At 44.3% G+C, this 16147-nt stretch overlaps 2 protein-coding genes across 4 annotated transcripts in view; both read left to right on the forward strand.

Moving 5' to 3' along the window:
* HIPK3 (homeodomain interacting protein kinase 3) overlaps positions 1–5015 on the forward strand; it is a 105474-nt gene extending 100459 nt beyond the window's left edge. For all 3 annotated transcript variants that reach the window (XM_080617639.1, XM_080617641.1, XM_080617640.1), the window contains exon 16: positions 1008–5015. In XM_080617639.1, the coding sequence (XP_080473765.1) occupies positions 1008–1484 (477 nt within the window). In that variant the 3' untranslated portion in view covers positions 1485–5015. The remainder of the gene's footprint in view (positions 1–1007) is intronic.
* Positions 5016–10421: 5406 nt separating this feature from the next.
* KIAA1549L (KIAA1549 like) overlaps positions 10422–16147 on the forward strand; it is a gene marked incomplete at both ends in the record, with an annotated part of 113127 nt that continues 107401 nt past the window's right edge. The window contains one exon of the mRNA XM_080618418.1: positions 10422–10602. Coding sequence (XP_080474544.1) covers positions 10422–10602 — 181 coding nt within the window. The remainder of the gene's footprint in view (positions 10603–16147) is intronic.

The following is a 16147-nucleotide window of genomic DNA, read 5'->3' on the forward strand; positions in this document are numbered from 1 at the left end:
TTGAACTGTAGCTGCACCGAGCTTTTGTTTAGGTATATGGAGGTACATTTAATATAAGAGCAGTACCTGTTTGTCAAAGCCTTGCAGAGTAACTGTGAATATGAAATTGTAAGTTAAATACTAAAAGCAAGAATGCTATAGGGAGATAAGAGGATTTACCAATAATAACTTGAATAGTTTAGACTGAAAGAAACATTTGGGTGGGTGACATGATCTCCCCTTCCGCGTGATAATGCAGAAGGATTGGTTTAATTAATTCTAAGCAAACCTTAATGTGATCAGCGTAGTATTAATTTTTAATCTCTTCAATGACAGCAGCTCCTCAGCCTCTTGGCAGAAAGCGTAGAACATTATTTTCATTACAGAAATTTATGCTGATCCTTCCTTCTTTGGTAGATGCCCTGTGTAGTTTGAAGTCTGCAGCATTTAAAGGCAGTAATAGATTTTTTAGTCGTTCTCTTTGTAACTGTTACTGATTGTCACATCTTCCTGTGATCACAGCCCTAGACTTCTGTTTGCCTAGTTGTCTCAGATGTTTTCAATCCGTTTATTATTTTTTCTGCTCTCCTCTAAAATTTCTCTCCTATTTGTCCTCTTTGTGCCTCATTATGGTGCCCAAACTGAATGCAGCACTTCCAATTGATGCCAAGCCAGTGCTGAGTAGAGTGGAATAAGCACCTTGCTCATGTGATACATGGTATTTCTGTTAAAACAGCCCAGCATGGCATTTTATCTTTCTTTTTAATTCTCCTTTTTTTTTTTTTTTTTTTTTTTTTGCAAGAGCATTTCAATAACTTGTATTCTGTTCACCATCTCTTATTGTCAGATTTCGTCTGTGCTACTATCTAAATAGCTAATAAATTTTATTTCTGTTTAAGCATTTAATTATTCCTGTCTCTGTTTTTTTCTTGATTTTAAGTTGATTAGTTTTAGTGCATTCTTCAGTTTTTTCAAACTTTCTTTATACTTAGAAACGTTAAGACCTGCTCATTTCTGTGTGTGGACAGGTTCAGCACTTTGGGTCTGGGCCGCAGGAGTGGAACGGGAACTACAGTCATTGGAGGCAGCAGGCTTACATCCCGTCCAGTGTTGCCGGCCACGCATTCTCCCTTCCTCAGGGAAGTCCGAACCACGCTGCCGTGCATGCTCACCTCTCTGGAGGTCCCCACCTTGGAGGACAGCCTGCTCTTCTCCCATACCTGTCGCCAGCACCGCTTAGTACTGCTGCACCTGTTGCCCACCTACTTGCCTCGCCATGTACCTCAAGACCCTTGTTACAACACCCAACGTACAACATAACTCATCCCAGTGGTATAATACAACAGGTTCCGGTTGGCATAAATCCCCGTCTCTTACCTTCCCCAACCATTCATCAGACTCAGTACAAACCAGTTTTCCCACCTCATTCATACATTGCAGCATCACCTGCTTACACAGGATTTCCGCTGAGTCCAACAAAACTCAGCCAGTATCCTTTTATGTGAGAACTCAAATACAATCTGTTGAGGAAGCTCAATGATGCGGAAGTTTGATTTAAGAAGAAACATGGTATTTATTAAATATTAGCCATGGCACAACAGGAAAATTATTATTTTTTTTTTAATCATGTAGACTTCGGTGCAATTTAAACAACTCTGAGCTTTAAAAAAACTCACTTTTAATGTGTTTTGCACATTTGGTATAACTTGTCTTTGGTCATGTTATCTTCTTATATAGTAACTTTAGACAGGTGACTTATGGGAGCAGAAACCTGGTTTTGCTCCTGCTATTTTTTATAAAATTGCCTTCTAACTAGTGCAAGACACGTCTACATTTGGGAAGCCATTCAGTGTACAGAACCAGAGCAACAGATGCACATGTGTCAGCAGTACAGTGTGGAAGTAACTTGTTTGTATTGCGTATCTTGGTGTTTAAATGTCGAGTCACTTATTTAAGAGTTGAGCTGTTTTTCACATTGCATGTGTCTTTTGCATGGGTGAAAAAAAAAAGCCTAAACATTGCTCTTAAATGTTGTTGTCCTAATAATCTCAGCTGCATTGTAAACTGTTCCCACACATAGTGCCTTAAATATTTGAGGTTGTTATTGTTATTACTTACGTAGAAATGTTGAGGACTGCAGCACTTAAAAATTCAAATCTGCTGATTTTTTGGTAGCGTAATGCTCATTCTTTGGGTTTTGTGTGGTCTGATTTTAGTATTGGGTGTGTTTTCCTTACTAAGAAGGCAGCATGTTTTGCTGTAGCTGAATTTTGCTGTCTTTTTATTGTTCCCCCACCCCCTCCAAATGATCTAGCTTCAAGACAAGCCTTTAGTAGTTCTTAAGAAAAGTTGATTCAGTAGCTGTTGAGTAGTGACACACAACACAGTATTTCATACTGGTAAATGGAACTGCAATACAGCCCAAGTAGTTTATTTTGCAAGTGTTTGTCTAATTGGATATAATAAATCATTTAGAGGTGCAGTAGGCATGACTGACTAGCTAAGGAAAGGAAAAGCCAAGTGCTCATTGATCCATGATGTGATTTCATCTTAGCTTGAGCAAACCATGCAGTGTTTAAGTAGCAGAATATTTACTATTGAAGCTTGAAAAGATGGGAGTTCTTTGTGTGCAATCTTTCATTTATGCATGGGAGAGATTTTAGTCTTTTAACATGATGGTATTTGTTTTAGCCTGCTGCGGGTGTTTGCTTATTTAATACATTCCGTCAGGGACGTCACTTACATGCTTTTTTGCATTACTTTTTTCCTTAGGAAGTGTGTCTTTTCGGTTTTTTCTTTTTTCTTTTTTTCTTTTTGTTTGTTTTGTTCAAATGAAGTTGCTTTTGCAGCACCAAAGACTTAATCATCCATTTCCTATAAAAGGTAGCTACTTTTTCATAGACCTCAAGTATCCTGTAGTGTAGAGATGGGATTTACAGAAGGTATTAAGCTGAGGCTGTGTTTTAGCTTATGGGCAAGTAATAAATTGTATCATTTATCTTGAATGTATCATAGATAAGCTGCTATATAATGATTGCCACTTCAGATAGCTGTGAAATTAGGTGATTAACTAGTTCTTTCTTAGCCTTCTAATTTCTGTACAAGTCTAATTACATGGAATAGAAGCTGGGGTTTGGGTTTTGTTTTTTATTTTATTTTGTTTTCATGTTTGAAGTGTCGTAACTACTATACTGTAAATGATGGAAGATGATTGCATATGTTTTTTTGGGGTGTGTTATTTGCATCAGTATTTTATCTCCATTAACTTTGAGCTCATCACTGCATATAAGTGGATGTATTGATGTAACTTAATTTTTTTATGTTTTCATATTGGCATTGTGTAGACAGTTCAGAAGCTGCATCTTGCAGGCTTGACTTAACTTTTTTTTAAACAAAATCTGGAATACAATCCTTGATGTTGACTGGAATAAGAGTGAAAAGCATTTGAGTTTAACTCTGTCAATAAGCTAATAACTGGTAATCTTTTTCTTTACTCCACTAATGCAAGCAGTGTTTTATTTAATGAATGTCTGAATGAAATAAATGTGCCTACATTTGATTTATTTTTTAAGTAATAACTAAAATACAACAGTATTAGATCATAAAAAAATAATAAAAATACCAGCAGTACATTTTTAATCACACTGAAAATCAAGAAGCCTAACTTTTCCCAAAAGTTTCAGTGTTTTTAGCAATCAAGTCTATGCATTTTGTACAAGTGTGTGTATATAAAGTATACATTAGCAACTAGGAGTATCCTGATGAATTTGAAATCTTATCAACACATATAGAAAGCCTAAATATAGGGAGTCAAGAAAACGCTCAAATTGGACGTCTACCTTACCACTTCATACCTGTGCTGTGTGATCCAGCAGATAGTTTTCTGTTCACTCCCTTGTGTTGGGAAGCGGTGTGATTTTGGTGCTCGCTCCATTGCAGGCAGTGGACACACCAAGAAGCACCAATGCAAATGGAGTAAATGAATTTTGTATTGTGATTACAAAAAAAAAAAAAAAAAAAAAAAAAAAAAGACTGCTTTTTTTTTTCTGGGGCCATGGGGATTTTCATTGGTCTGATGTATTTACTGTACATTCTTTTTACTGTGCTTAAGGTTTTAAGCTAACGTGATGGTTAAATTGACACAATTATCTGTATATCACAACAGAATCCTAGTGTATGCAGGACAAAGTTGCTGTAAATGTGCCCCAAATTCCATCTGCTGCTTTTCTGAGGTATTGTCATTTTAGAAATGTCTGCGTTTCAAAGAAGGAACTATTTGGGATCCCGTCACAGCTTAAATTCAGTGTAAGGGGGTGACTTCCCCCACCCTGCAGTACAGTCTGAGAGCACGGACCCCTGTCACTCTGCAAGGGTCCGGGGCCCTTCTGCAGAACAGAAAACTGAAGCAGCTTTCAGGGTGAGGGCCTTTTCTGTGGAAAAAAGCCATCCTCCGGGAAGCAGTTCTACACCTTACCCTTCTAATGCCTTTTTTAAATAAAACACTGCATGACTCTGGAATTGCATATTACTTTAATTTGCAAGATTTATATGAATTTCTTGTGTTTGGTTTTTAACTTCAGGGTGTTTTATTGGTCAGATATGCTACTGTATTAACTTTTTTCTTTTGTTTTAATTTTTAAAGTTTCTGTTTTTACTGCTAATTAACTCGGTTTGTGTTAAGTAAAAGTTAAATCACACACTGCAAGCTGTAGGAAGACTTGTTCTAGAAATACCCAGTGCTAGAGACTTGATTAATAAGTTTGAACTGTTACTGTTTAACAATTTGTAGACTTGTGGCTTTTTTTTGCTTTGGGTTTCTATGCTACACTAGTTTGCCATGTAGCAATTGCACTGTGCAATATTACAATATGAGGACTGGGAAAATTTTTTATGGATGTAATGTCTCTTACAGTTTGCGATAGTATTTCTTTCTAGTTCTCAGTGATTTAAATGTGACCAAGCCTTCTGTACTTTGTCACAAAAAGCGGGTTTTCCAGGTGACTATTTTGGTGAGTGTCAAAATAAGAATTTATGGTGTATTACTGTCAAGATTCACTTTGAATTAAAATATATATTGCAGCAGATGACTTTTGGTGGCTTTCATTCTTTGCTGTGTCATGTCATTCTTTGCTGGATTAAGGTAAAAGTAATGAAAATTCACAGGGAGGGCTCTCAAATTCTGATCTAATCATCTGACTAAACTGCTCTTCTTTCAGAAAGCTTAAATTTTATTAACTTTCAAGGCTTGATTAGGAGGAGCTTGAGATTCTGCCTGCAGCATAGACAAACCTTGAAGGTTCTTTGTCCTGGATGTCCCACTTTTATAACCCTTAGAAAAAGGTTGTCTGGTGCGGATACCAGCAGACACGTTACTGCTGCCAAAGGTCATACCAACCCTGTGGCAACTGCTGTGTGGCCAGCAGGAAGGTGCCCCACTGCCTCAGATGGTCCTGGGCAGTGGGTGTCTCCGCATGGCCTGGTATGGACCAGATGTCTGTGGAAGGCACGTTTGCTGGTGCAACATTCCTGGCCAAACGTGCTTGTTCTGCCATGGGTTTACAGTGCTCACTGAAATCTAGTGGTTTGAAAGCTGTCGTGGAGCAGGCTGTTGGGTACGCATATTTCTGACATTGTGTGGTTTCTGCGCTTCACATTGTATATGAGGTGCTGTCATAAATGAAATGTAAAATGAAGTCGCAGTGGAATGTACTTTTGATATGTGAATACTTCAGAATTGGCAAAAAGCTTTACTTTGCTAAATACAAGGTGCTGCAGACGCTGATCTTTCACAGCTGCTTGCTCAGCAATGCAGGTTGGTCATGCTGTCTGCAGAGCTTTTCCTGAAGCACTGGACCTTAAGCTGCATGAAAGCACATCCGTCCACATTCTACAGACTGTTGCTATGGGAGCAGCTTCCTTTTCATTTTTCTCAGTCTCATGTATCACTACGTTTTAAACACATGTTGATGTTGGTATCTGTATCCCACATTTCCCCTAGCAAACAGGCCATTGCGAAGTACACTTGATGTACTTTACACTCTGGCTTTGGTGAAGGGAATATGTTGCCTGTCAAGTCCTTTCTATTCTCCCTGTCTGTTAGTAATAATGTCTGAATGTCCCCTATGCTCTTTCCCATCCTGTGTAAGTATAGGACTAAAGCAGACAATTGTAAGTAATCTTGTCTCAGCTGCCTTTAGGATGACTAACACTGGTTTGAACTTTGGTGAATATTTTTCCTGTCATGAAATGCGAAAGACAAGTTTATACTGCAGTTATAATAGCAGATTAATTCAAGGAAAAGCTTTCAGAGTCAATGGGGCTGTCACGTGCTGCAGATCTGCAGCAGGACAGACGGGTTCAGGATGATGCTCTCTTTTCTCAATGAATCAGCTTAGGCTTTCAGCTGAAGAGATGACCAGTCTCTGGGAGGCAGCAGAAGCTGCTGTTTGGTGTCCCTCACAAAGCAGCCCAGTTCTGACAATCACAGTTATTCATGTTAATCCTCACAACTCATGTGCTGTGGTTCGGCTCCTGCCATGAATTGAGGCAGGATTTGAGTGAGTCAAGGATTTGGTGGGGCTGTGCAATACTACTGCTCCCTGCTTTCTTTAACTTCCCTCATAGGGAACTTAGATATGTAATGTTTGGTGTGCATGTCGTGCGTGGTGCAAAGCTCTGGGCAGCACCAGAGAAATGCTGTAGCCTTTCCTACCTCTTCCCACATGGAATGACACAGTGACTGAAATGACTGCAGAAAGGTGCATGAAATCATGGATAAGGTTTGGTGGTATTCAGTGTTAATGATATCTTCCTAATTTTTACCTGTAAGAAGGTTCATTTTATCTTGGGAAGAGTGGGTACATGCTCTAAGCAGATTTGTATAACTTTAGCTGACTCTGTCTTGGGGAGCAGCACTCAGTATTCTTTGTTAGAATGATGAAACTTCATTTTGAGAGGGTGAAATACACGTCTGAATGCATTCTTGTCCTTAAATCCTGAAGTAGTGGGTTAGAAGCATCTACACCCTGTTGCTAGAGGTGCCTGGAGACTGCACTCTGTTCTGTGCTTCTATCTGTGTTTATAAGCTTGGCCTGTTTATTCATCAAAATAAGAAATGCTAACTGTGTCAGACCATGGCCTACTGCTGCTTCACAGAGCATCACATAATCAACCAGGTTGGAAAAGACCTTTAAGATCATAGAGTCTTAACTATTCCCCGTCACTGCCACATCTACCGCTAAACCATGTCACTGAGGCCCTCATCTACAAGGGTTTTGAATGCTTCTAGGGATGGTGATTAGATGTGCATTGCCACTTCCAGTCCCTCCTCGTCTATGTGTGTCTCATTTAAAGGTTGTCATAAAGGCAAGACTCAGAATGGTTGTGGCAGCTCTACTGCGGGCAAGCAGTGTTGGATCTAGCTTTTTACTCACCATTTACACCAAGGCCCCACGGACCGAGGTTTGCCGAGGTGTGAGTAGCTCCGAAGCGGGGCCCTTCAGCCCCGCGGCGTGCGGAAAACGCAGCGTCCCCGGTTGGAGTTGGCTGCTGAAGGGCCAGAGCCACAGCCCCGGGCCCTCTCAGGGCTCTCCCGGAGCCGGCAGCGACCCCTAGCCGATAACACTCGCCCGGGGGCGCGAGCGGCCAGCGCGCGGCGCCTCTAGCAGCGCGAGGCGCGGCAGCTCGCGCAGGGAGGGCCCGGCAAGGGTGAGGTGAGCTCAGCGGGAAGGGGCTCTAGGGCAGCGTCCTCTCGGCAGGGAGCAAAGCAAGCGAAGTCCTCTCTGCTGGCCAGGAAGGGTGCACTGCTCAGTAACGTCACTGGTGACCTGGGCGACGGGATCGAGTGCGCCCTCCCTAAGTTTGCAAATGACACTCAGTTGGGCAGGACTGCTGATCTGGTAGAGGGTAGGAAGGCTCTGCAGAGGGATCTGCACAGGCTGGGTCGATGGGCCAAGGCCAGTTTTGTGAGGTTCAACAAGGCTCTGTGCCGGGTCCTGCACTTGGGTCATAACAACCCTTTGCAATGCTCCAGGCCTGGGGAAGAGTGGCTGGATAGCTGCTCATGGAGAAGGGCCTGGGGGTGCTGACTGACAGAGCTGAACAGCTTGTGCCCAGACAGCCAAGGCAGCCAGCAGTGTCCTGGCTTGTATGAAAAACAGTGTGGCCAGCAGGGCCAAGGCAGTGATCATCCCCCCTGTACTGGGCACTGGTGAGGCTGCACCTCGAGTCCTGTGTTCAGTTCTCGGCCTTTCACTACAAGACATTGAGGTGCTGGAGCAGGTTTAGAGAAGGGCGCCAAAGCTGGTGAAGGGTCTGGAGCACAAGTTTGATGAGGAACGGCTGAGAGAACTGGGGTGTTTAGCTTGGAGAGAAGAGAAGGCTCAGGGGGGACCTTATTGCTCTCTACAGCTACGTGAAAGGAGGATGGAGAGAGGTGGGAGTTGGTCTCTTCTCCCATGTAACAGGTGATAGGACAAGGGGTAACGGCCTCAAGCTGCACCAGGGAAGGTTTAGACTCTATATTAGGAACATTTTCTTCACTGAAATGGTGGTCAGGCATTGGAACCGGCTGCCCAGGGAAGTGGTGGAATCACCATCCCTGGAAGTGTTCAGAAACCTTGTAGATGAGGCCCTCAGTGATATGGTTTAGTTGTGCACTTGGAAGTGCTGGGGTAATGGTTGGATTTGATGATCTTAAAGGTCTTTTCCGACCTAATTGATTCTGTGATTCTATGACAATCGTGTTATGACAAAACCTAGAAAAATACGAAAATGATGAAATAGGTTTACACGGGGCTCCCTGAAGGTAACCAACGGTACCACCAGAGGGCCCTGCACTAAATACCTTGCCCCTAAATAAACCGGAGTGAGCAGTAATCTATCCATTTGACTGTAATGATCATACGACTGCCATCTTTTCCCTGTGGATAATCGTTAGCAGTCATCATGTGGAAGCTAATTTTGCATTGAGTGAATTAGTAATTTGGGGGAAAAGTGAGTAAAATGGCACAAATGGGACAAATCAGTGACTGAGTAATTGCATTGGTGACAGTTGGAGTGTGCTGAACCAGTCGAATAAATACATAATTATGGGTCATCATGACTTGGGGGATGCTGCAAGTCACTGGGTAGCAGGATGCCAGACTGGGGTAAACTGATGCTGAGGCTTGCTGCATCTCAAACCTGGCTTCTAACAATTTATCAGAAAGATGACTTGTTTTCTGCTGGAAAGGCTGAAAGGCCCAGGCCACTTTCCTGCATGTGGGCAATGCTGTACCCTTTCAGAATCAGCTCTCGTGCTCCTGAAGCACATTCTGCCCTGAGCCCACCTTCACTTTGCTCCTCCTCCCACCACCATCTTCTGTTACCCACAGACATAATCTGGGAACTAAAACAAATCAAGGAAACAGTGCAAGGGGCTCACCTCCTCTGGCATCCACACTACATTTTATGAGCCAGTTGGTCTCACAGCGAACGTTTAAGCATCGTTGAGGCAAGCCTCTGTACTTTGGAGCTCCGCTTTCAGCCTGGAGGTGTGAGCATGATCACGGACTGGCAGGGAGTGACCAGGCGAGTGAATGCAGGAGCAGGGTGGCAGAAGGCCTTTCCTGTGTTTATACGGTGGGTGGCTGAGGATGTGGCTACCAATGCAGTCAACCCCTGCTGTACACTCCAGCTGCTCTATTCTCAGAGCTGTTCTTGCATTTACAGGGCTTGGGCTGCTGCACAGGAAGAGGTGCTCCCTAACACTTCAGGCAATGAGAGCTGCTTCTGGACATGTCCTGGCCTGAAGCCTCGCTTTTACATCCACTGGCAAGAAATGTTTTCCAAGGTAAGCAGAGAGGGACTTCTACTCACAAGAGCACTGTGAGTGGGTGCAGTTTCATTTACACCGAAAAGGCAATGCTAGGCACAGTTGCTTCAGTAACGCGTGGTGGGGATCAGGGTATGGCACTCAGCGAGCCCACGCAGCCACGCAGAGCAGCACCTTGGCCCATGTCCTCGGGCTGCTGAGGCCCGCGCTGGACAGCGCTCTGCTCACCCTGCCCTGCCCCTACACGACCTGTTCCCGCTGCCCTGCAGAAAGCTGCGGGGTGGCCGCGGCTCAGCGGGGCCGGGCGTCGGGCGCCCCACCAGGCGGTGTAGGGGGTCCCCGCGGCCCCGGCAGCGCCGCCTCCGCTCCCCGCCTCCCCGCGCTCGGAGGGCGGGGAGCGGGGCCGGGACTGGCGGCGACGTGAGCCCTTTGTCGATGAAGCTCCCTCCCGCGCCGGAGCCGGAGGGGCCGCGCCGCCGCTGAGGGGCACCGGGCAGAGCCGCCGGCAGCATGCGGTGCCCCCCGCCACTGCTCCACCGCCTCCCTGCGCAGCCGCTGCTCTAGAGCCCGGCGCGGCCATGGGCAGCGCTGCCCGCTGAGCCGCGGTGGGGCCGTGCGAGGCGCGGGGATGTGTCAGCGGGCGGCGGGCGGCCGGCGGAGCGGGGCGCGCCCCACGGGACCCCGCGAAGCGCCCGGCACCGCGCTGCCGCGCCGCGCCCCACCAGAGGGAGGCCAAGCGGGCCTGGCCGCGGCCGTCCTGCTGCTGGGGGTGATCGCCGCCGTGCTGCCGAGCGCCCGTGCCCAGCCGGGTAAGGAGCAGTGAGTACGGCGAAGGGGAGCCGGGCGCTGCCGCCGCCCTGCCCGCGGGGAGGGAAGGGGCGGATTGCGGGAGGCTCGCCGCTGCAGGGGCAGAGGGACACCCATTTGCAGGAGCCCTGCTTCCAAAGGCGAGGGAGCGAAACGGCGAAATCTACACCGCGCCGTGTAACACTGCGGGAGGGGATGCGTGTGTTTGCGTGTGTGTGTGAAGCCGGGTTCTTCCTCATTGTCTCCTGCATCCTTTTTTACCAGCTCAGCTGTGAAGAGGGGATGCTCAGGTTTTCTGCCTTTTCCTGTAGGCAGCCTGCGCAGCAATCATCTCCCTGGCCTTCCTGGCTCACGCACAAATAACAGCTTTTCCTATGGGGCAGGCTGGTTGGATTAAGTCTCGTTCCTTGCAGAGAAAGAGGGACGGGCAGAAGCTTTTGTTAAACCAAAGGATCGTTTCTAGCGCTTCCGTACATGTGTGGCGGGGAGGAGGGGAAGGTGAGGAGGGGTTAGGAGAGGGCAGGCTCTGCTGAAATCCGAGCGCTACAGCGCGAATGCAGCTGAGAGCTCCGACAATTTCTGGGTTATATTTTTCCCATTTCCCTTGACTTTCTGAGTCAGGCAGTGTTCTGCACCCTCCCGACTTCTCACAGCAGTCTATACACCCGGTGACCTCAATGCAGAAACGGTTACTGTTGCTAGTAGTTATTGTATGTGCCAGATAGGGATGCCAAATATAATTCTAAGGCTATGCTAAAATAACTGAAAGAGGTTAGAATTGGTATATGGGTAGATTAATCCCATGGATTTAAGAAAAGAGCAGAGATGTGGATCCACATTTTGAAGCTGTTAACACGAATGTACAGTAATCATAAGCAATTGGTGTCAGTTTTATAATATCCTCAGGTTCCTCATTTGCAGGTTGCAGGTTGGTGGAACAGTGCCTCTTACTTCATGTCTTGTTCTGAACATGTAAATACTGTGGTTTGATTTATCTCTGTAAGGTAAATTGATCTGTGATTGGAGGAATGGCAGATTTTTTACCTGTGCTTGTTAATTCAGCTTGGATTTCACATGAACTCTGGTGCTATGTCTGAATTATGAGCTGTGTCTTAATTCAGAGGTTGCTAGCCTCACAGAGCTGAATTCGAAAAACTGAGGTGTTTCTGACAATGCAACAAGACACCTCTTCACACCTGATCACTGGGTTCAGGAGTAGAATGAAAAGCATTTTGTGTTTCTTCCTTTGTGGTCTGTGCATTTTTATGACACAGTCATCATCTCACTTGGAAGCGAGGAAATATGAGAGTTAAAAACCATATTTATAGGTGTCTAACAGCCTACAGCTATGAAAAAATGAGATGAAAATCTACAACAGTGCTAAGCCAATAGCCTGCATAACATACACAGTGGGAAGTAGTGTCACCAGTAGTCATTTACTTGGGAATTTCAGACCATCAGGTAGCCATGTTAAGGTGCTTAACATAATCTGGTGTAGTTTACAGCTTTGAGCATGACAGCTGAAGTTGCAAGTGAAACTTTATTAGTACTATGCAATGTTCATCAATAATTGCGATCGCTAAGGTGCATGCACTGGATGTCGATCAGCCTGAACAGATCTGAATTCCAGTGAGACAGAGCACAGGAAATGCTGTCTGCTGTTGAAGTTGGGAGCAAAACACACAGTAAAGGCAGATTTTCAATCAGTAACATTAGTTATGTCTAAGAAGTTTATTTACTATATGTTTACATAAGGCAGGCTATGTGTGGTCCTGGATTTCTGTTAAGCAAATGTGCTGTTACTGGTGTCTGTGATTATTACTGTAGTGTACGTGGTTCACAGAGCAGCTCTACTGCCATGAAGTCCAAGTGGAGTTATATGATGCATTAAACACTGGGAAGAGCATTTGTTGTGCACCATTTTTACTGCAGCTTTCTCCACTGGGAAGTATTTTCATCTATGGGAAGATTATGCCTGTGCATATGTAAACACAGATGAATGCTTGGTTCTTCTGTTGGATTTATGTGCAACACGTGGCATTGCTGTGTGCGAAGGTAAAGCAGGAAACTCAGGTACAGAGGGTAAAGAGAGAAGTTTTAGTATGGTGCCAGTGCTTCAGAAGACAACTCTCAAGTTTCCTGATCCCTGAGGTGATTTTGAATAGCTCTGGTAACAGTATTTCCTTTGACTTCGGAAAAAAATTCAATGCAAAGGAACAAGATCTCCCTGAAAAGAGACCCTGACAGGATGAGATGGTGTGCTATGAGCCTTTTGGGAGAAGGGAGATTGGTTATCTCTGTGTTAGAGGCTCAGAGCCAGACCTCAGGGTTACTGAGTGCTCAGGACACTTTCACCATCAAGTAGAGAGTGATTAGGTTTCAAACAGCAGATGAGAAGCTTTATTTTTAATTTTAGAAGTATTTTATGCTTCTTTAGCTGGATACATACAAACTTGCTCAGTGACACACAGAGTTGAGCATTCATTTCTGTGGTACATCATCTCCAGGATCACTGCTTGAATTCAGATTGAAAATAAAACTACATTTTCCACCATAATCAGAAGCACGTAACTGTGATTTCTGATGGATTATAGAACAAGTGTGAAAAAATCTGTCAAAATTAATATATCTGTCAAGAAAGAGGAAAAGTAATGAGCAAGAACATGAATGAGGGAACATGCTCCAGCCAGAGAAAACCTCCTTGTGTACCAGAGGCATGAACCATGGGCAACCATTTTCCTTGGGAGAAGGAGAGAGAAGCAGATTCTGAAATGGATGCAACTTTGAAAAGCAGCTATTGAAAGCTGATCTGGTTTCAAGGGACCATCTCTCATCTGGTAAATACGCATGGCACTATTGTTTGAGAAAAGTGGAGGAGAAGGCATGTTGCTCCCAGTTGCGTGGCCCATGACCTTTAATTAGCTGATCAGAGGGGTGCACGGGGAAGAAAATGTTAAGAATGTTAAAATAGACCTTTTATATTTTCCGTCATCCATTTTGCTTGTTTATGTAGCCTGCTTGAATGATAAACTTGTCAGGGAAAGGCCCATTTCCTCCTGCCTTGGCTGAACATTAGCACAGTGAGATCTCACCTTAATTACCAGCCATTTCTAGAATGATAAGGACACCTCCAGCACAGTGGCTGGTTCTGGCAGCCAAAGCTGTGACTGAACAACTCAGAGAGTGCTCTGTGCCAGCTGCTACGCTGCCAGTCTCACCTCCTGCGAGCCATGGCTCTTGATGGATGAAAGCTACCTAAGCACTGATCCAGTGCCTCTCAGCTCCTGAAACTCCATAAAAACTGCCAGAATTGCCACATCCGGATGTGTAAGGGTTGGTGTTCTCATTGCTGAAGGAGCTGCTGCGGAGGCAAGGACTGTGAGCATCCAGCTCCGCCTTGAGGATATTGGTGAACACATAGAAAAAGGCATCTCCTGTGGTTGCTTTCCAGAATTACCAGTCCAGCATTTTAGGAAATCAATAGTTTCAGACAAGTTGTGTTGCTCTTTTAATTTTCTCTCTGATGATCTCAACAGAACAAAATACATGCAGATAGCTCAGATATTTTGTTAAAGAATAGTGAAAAGTTCAAACGAAACAGGAAACTCCAGCATGGGCTGAAAGATTAGGCTACTAGAAGCATGCAGAAAGGTGCTTCCCTGGGAGTAGTTGAGGATTTGATAAGTATGCTTGGTATAGATCCACCAATCACAAGTTAACTTCTTCCACTACATTCCTGTATCTATCTGATTTATTCTGCACATTACCTGATGTATTCATCTAGATACAGAATACTTTAAACCCATGTATATTGAAACAACTTTGATGAAACTGTTCTCTGTAGATTAAGATAAGCACCTGGTATCTCAGATGAGGTTGAAGGGTGTCCGCGTTTTGCCTGTAAGGAATGCTGACTTGCAGTTCAAGACCTGTAGTTAGAGAAGAACTTCTAAACCTTATTTTCAGACACTTTCAGTCATCCAGCTATGTTGCATCCTCCTAACCCTCACTGCACTGTTTTCTGAAATCTCTGACACTTGCTTGAGGTCAGGGTGATGAACAAGACAAAGGGGACTGGGAGTCATTTTCTATTTATGGCATTTTCTCAGTCATGTGGGAATGGTTGTTTCTGCTGAAGTAAATACTGGTGATATATGCATATGAATTCAGGCTTCAATGTCCAAACATGTCAACATTTCGTTAAAAAATAATCAGCATTTAAGTGGTTATTTAGTGTTTTAACTCCCTTCTACTGGGTCCAAGGAAGGAACTACTGCACTGGCTGAACTGATCTGCGTTATACTGCTAGCCCTGAGGGCCATGGGTATGACACTGCCTTCCTACTAGCAAGGTGGAGTACCATGGGTGGGCTTTGAACATATGGCATTTCTCAATTAAAACACCCCACGAAAAAATTCCGAGTGCAGAATAGAGGAAAAACAGTTCCTGTACATCTCACACAGAGCAGTTTGCTGCTGGAGTAGTTGTAGTGTTCTTGGCACAGTTGGTTTTTGTGCCTGAGGTTGCCTCTTGAATTTTAAGGGTCAGGTGTGTGAAGAAAAGACTAGAAATGATTTTTAAAAAATCAAGGAAATAACACTTATATACTTGAGCTGAAGGTGTTCAGTTTTTCTGCCAAAAGAAACAGGAATGGGAAAAAAATCCAGGTAAAATAGACTGGGACAAAGCAGAGCAGGTAGTGCTAATCCCACCTGAGTGCCAGAGGTGCTTGTTCATAGGCTGCCCTTAGGAAGGCAAGAGCACAGCTCTATACAGGACCAGAGAGGAGGAACTTCCGCCGCTGTAGCTGGGGTGATACATCTGCTCTCTCTGCAGCCTCATCTGAGGCTGTGGGGTCCTGCTCTCTGGGCTAAATTACCCTTTATCCACCATTCAGAGAAACAGCTTTAAAGTGACTCAGTTTGATGACTCCCTTTTAAAAGGAGGAGTTATTGCAGAAAATGAATAGTCTGAAGATATAAGTATTATGGGTCCCTTTTGGGAGAAAAGAAATTATTATGTTATTAATATTTAAATAACAATTACTGCTGCAGGTATAAAAGATACACAATGTGTATAGCAAGATGTAACACACAATATTTCTATTTGATCTTGAGGTTTAATCAGGAAAAATTCCTTTCTGGATTCTGGGAGCAGAACAGAGGAAGGAAAAATGAAAAGACCATTTGAAGATGGAAAAAATAAAAATCCAGACTTAGAGGACAGTGCCCTGTTTCTACATTTTCTCCACTACAAATTGCTGTAAATTTGAAACTGTCTACAGTACCTTGTCTATTGTTTTATCATCTGTTAGCAGTACACCAGTGTCGGTCTTTTAAGGGAAGTACCTCAGATGATTCGTAGGTGTTCTGGGCATATTCTCCAGTTTTCAGGTACTATCATGAGGTCTGATGCTTCAGCTGGGAAGCAGCAATAGCTCTTCTTTTGAAATTTCTCCTGAATTGCCTTCATGTCTATGTGTTTTCTTTATTATGACTAAAAAGCCCTTGTGTTGAATGTAGTGATTTTGGTTGCCTCTAGAAATGT

Source organism: Psittacula echo (genome assembly GCF_963264785.1).
Source record: "Psittacula echo genome assembly, chromosome: 5".
Taxonomy (NCBI): domain Eukaryota; kingdom Metazoa; phylum Chordata; class Aves; order Psittaciformes; family Psittacidae; genus Psittacula; species Psittacula echo.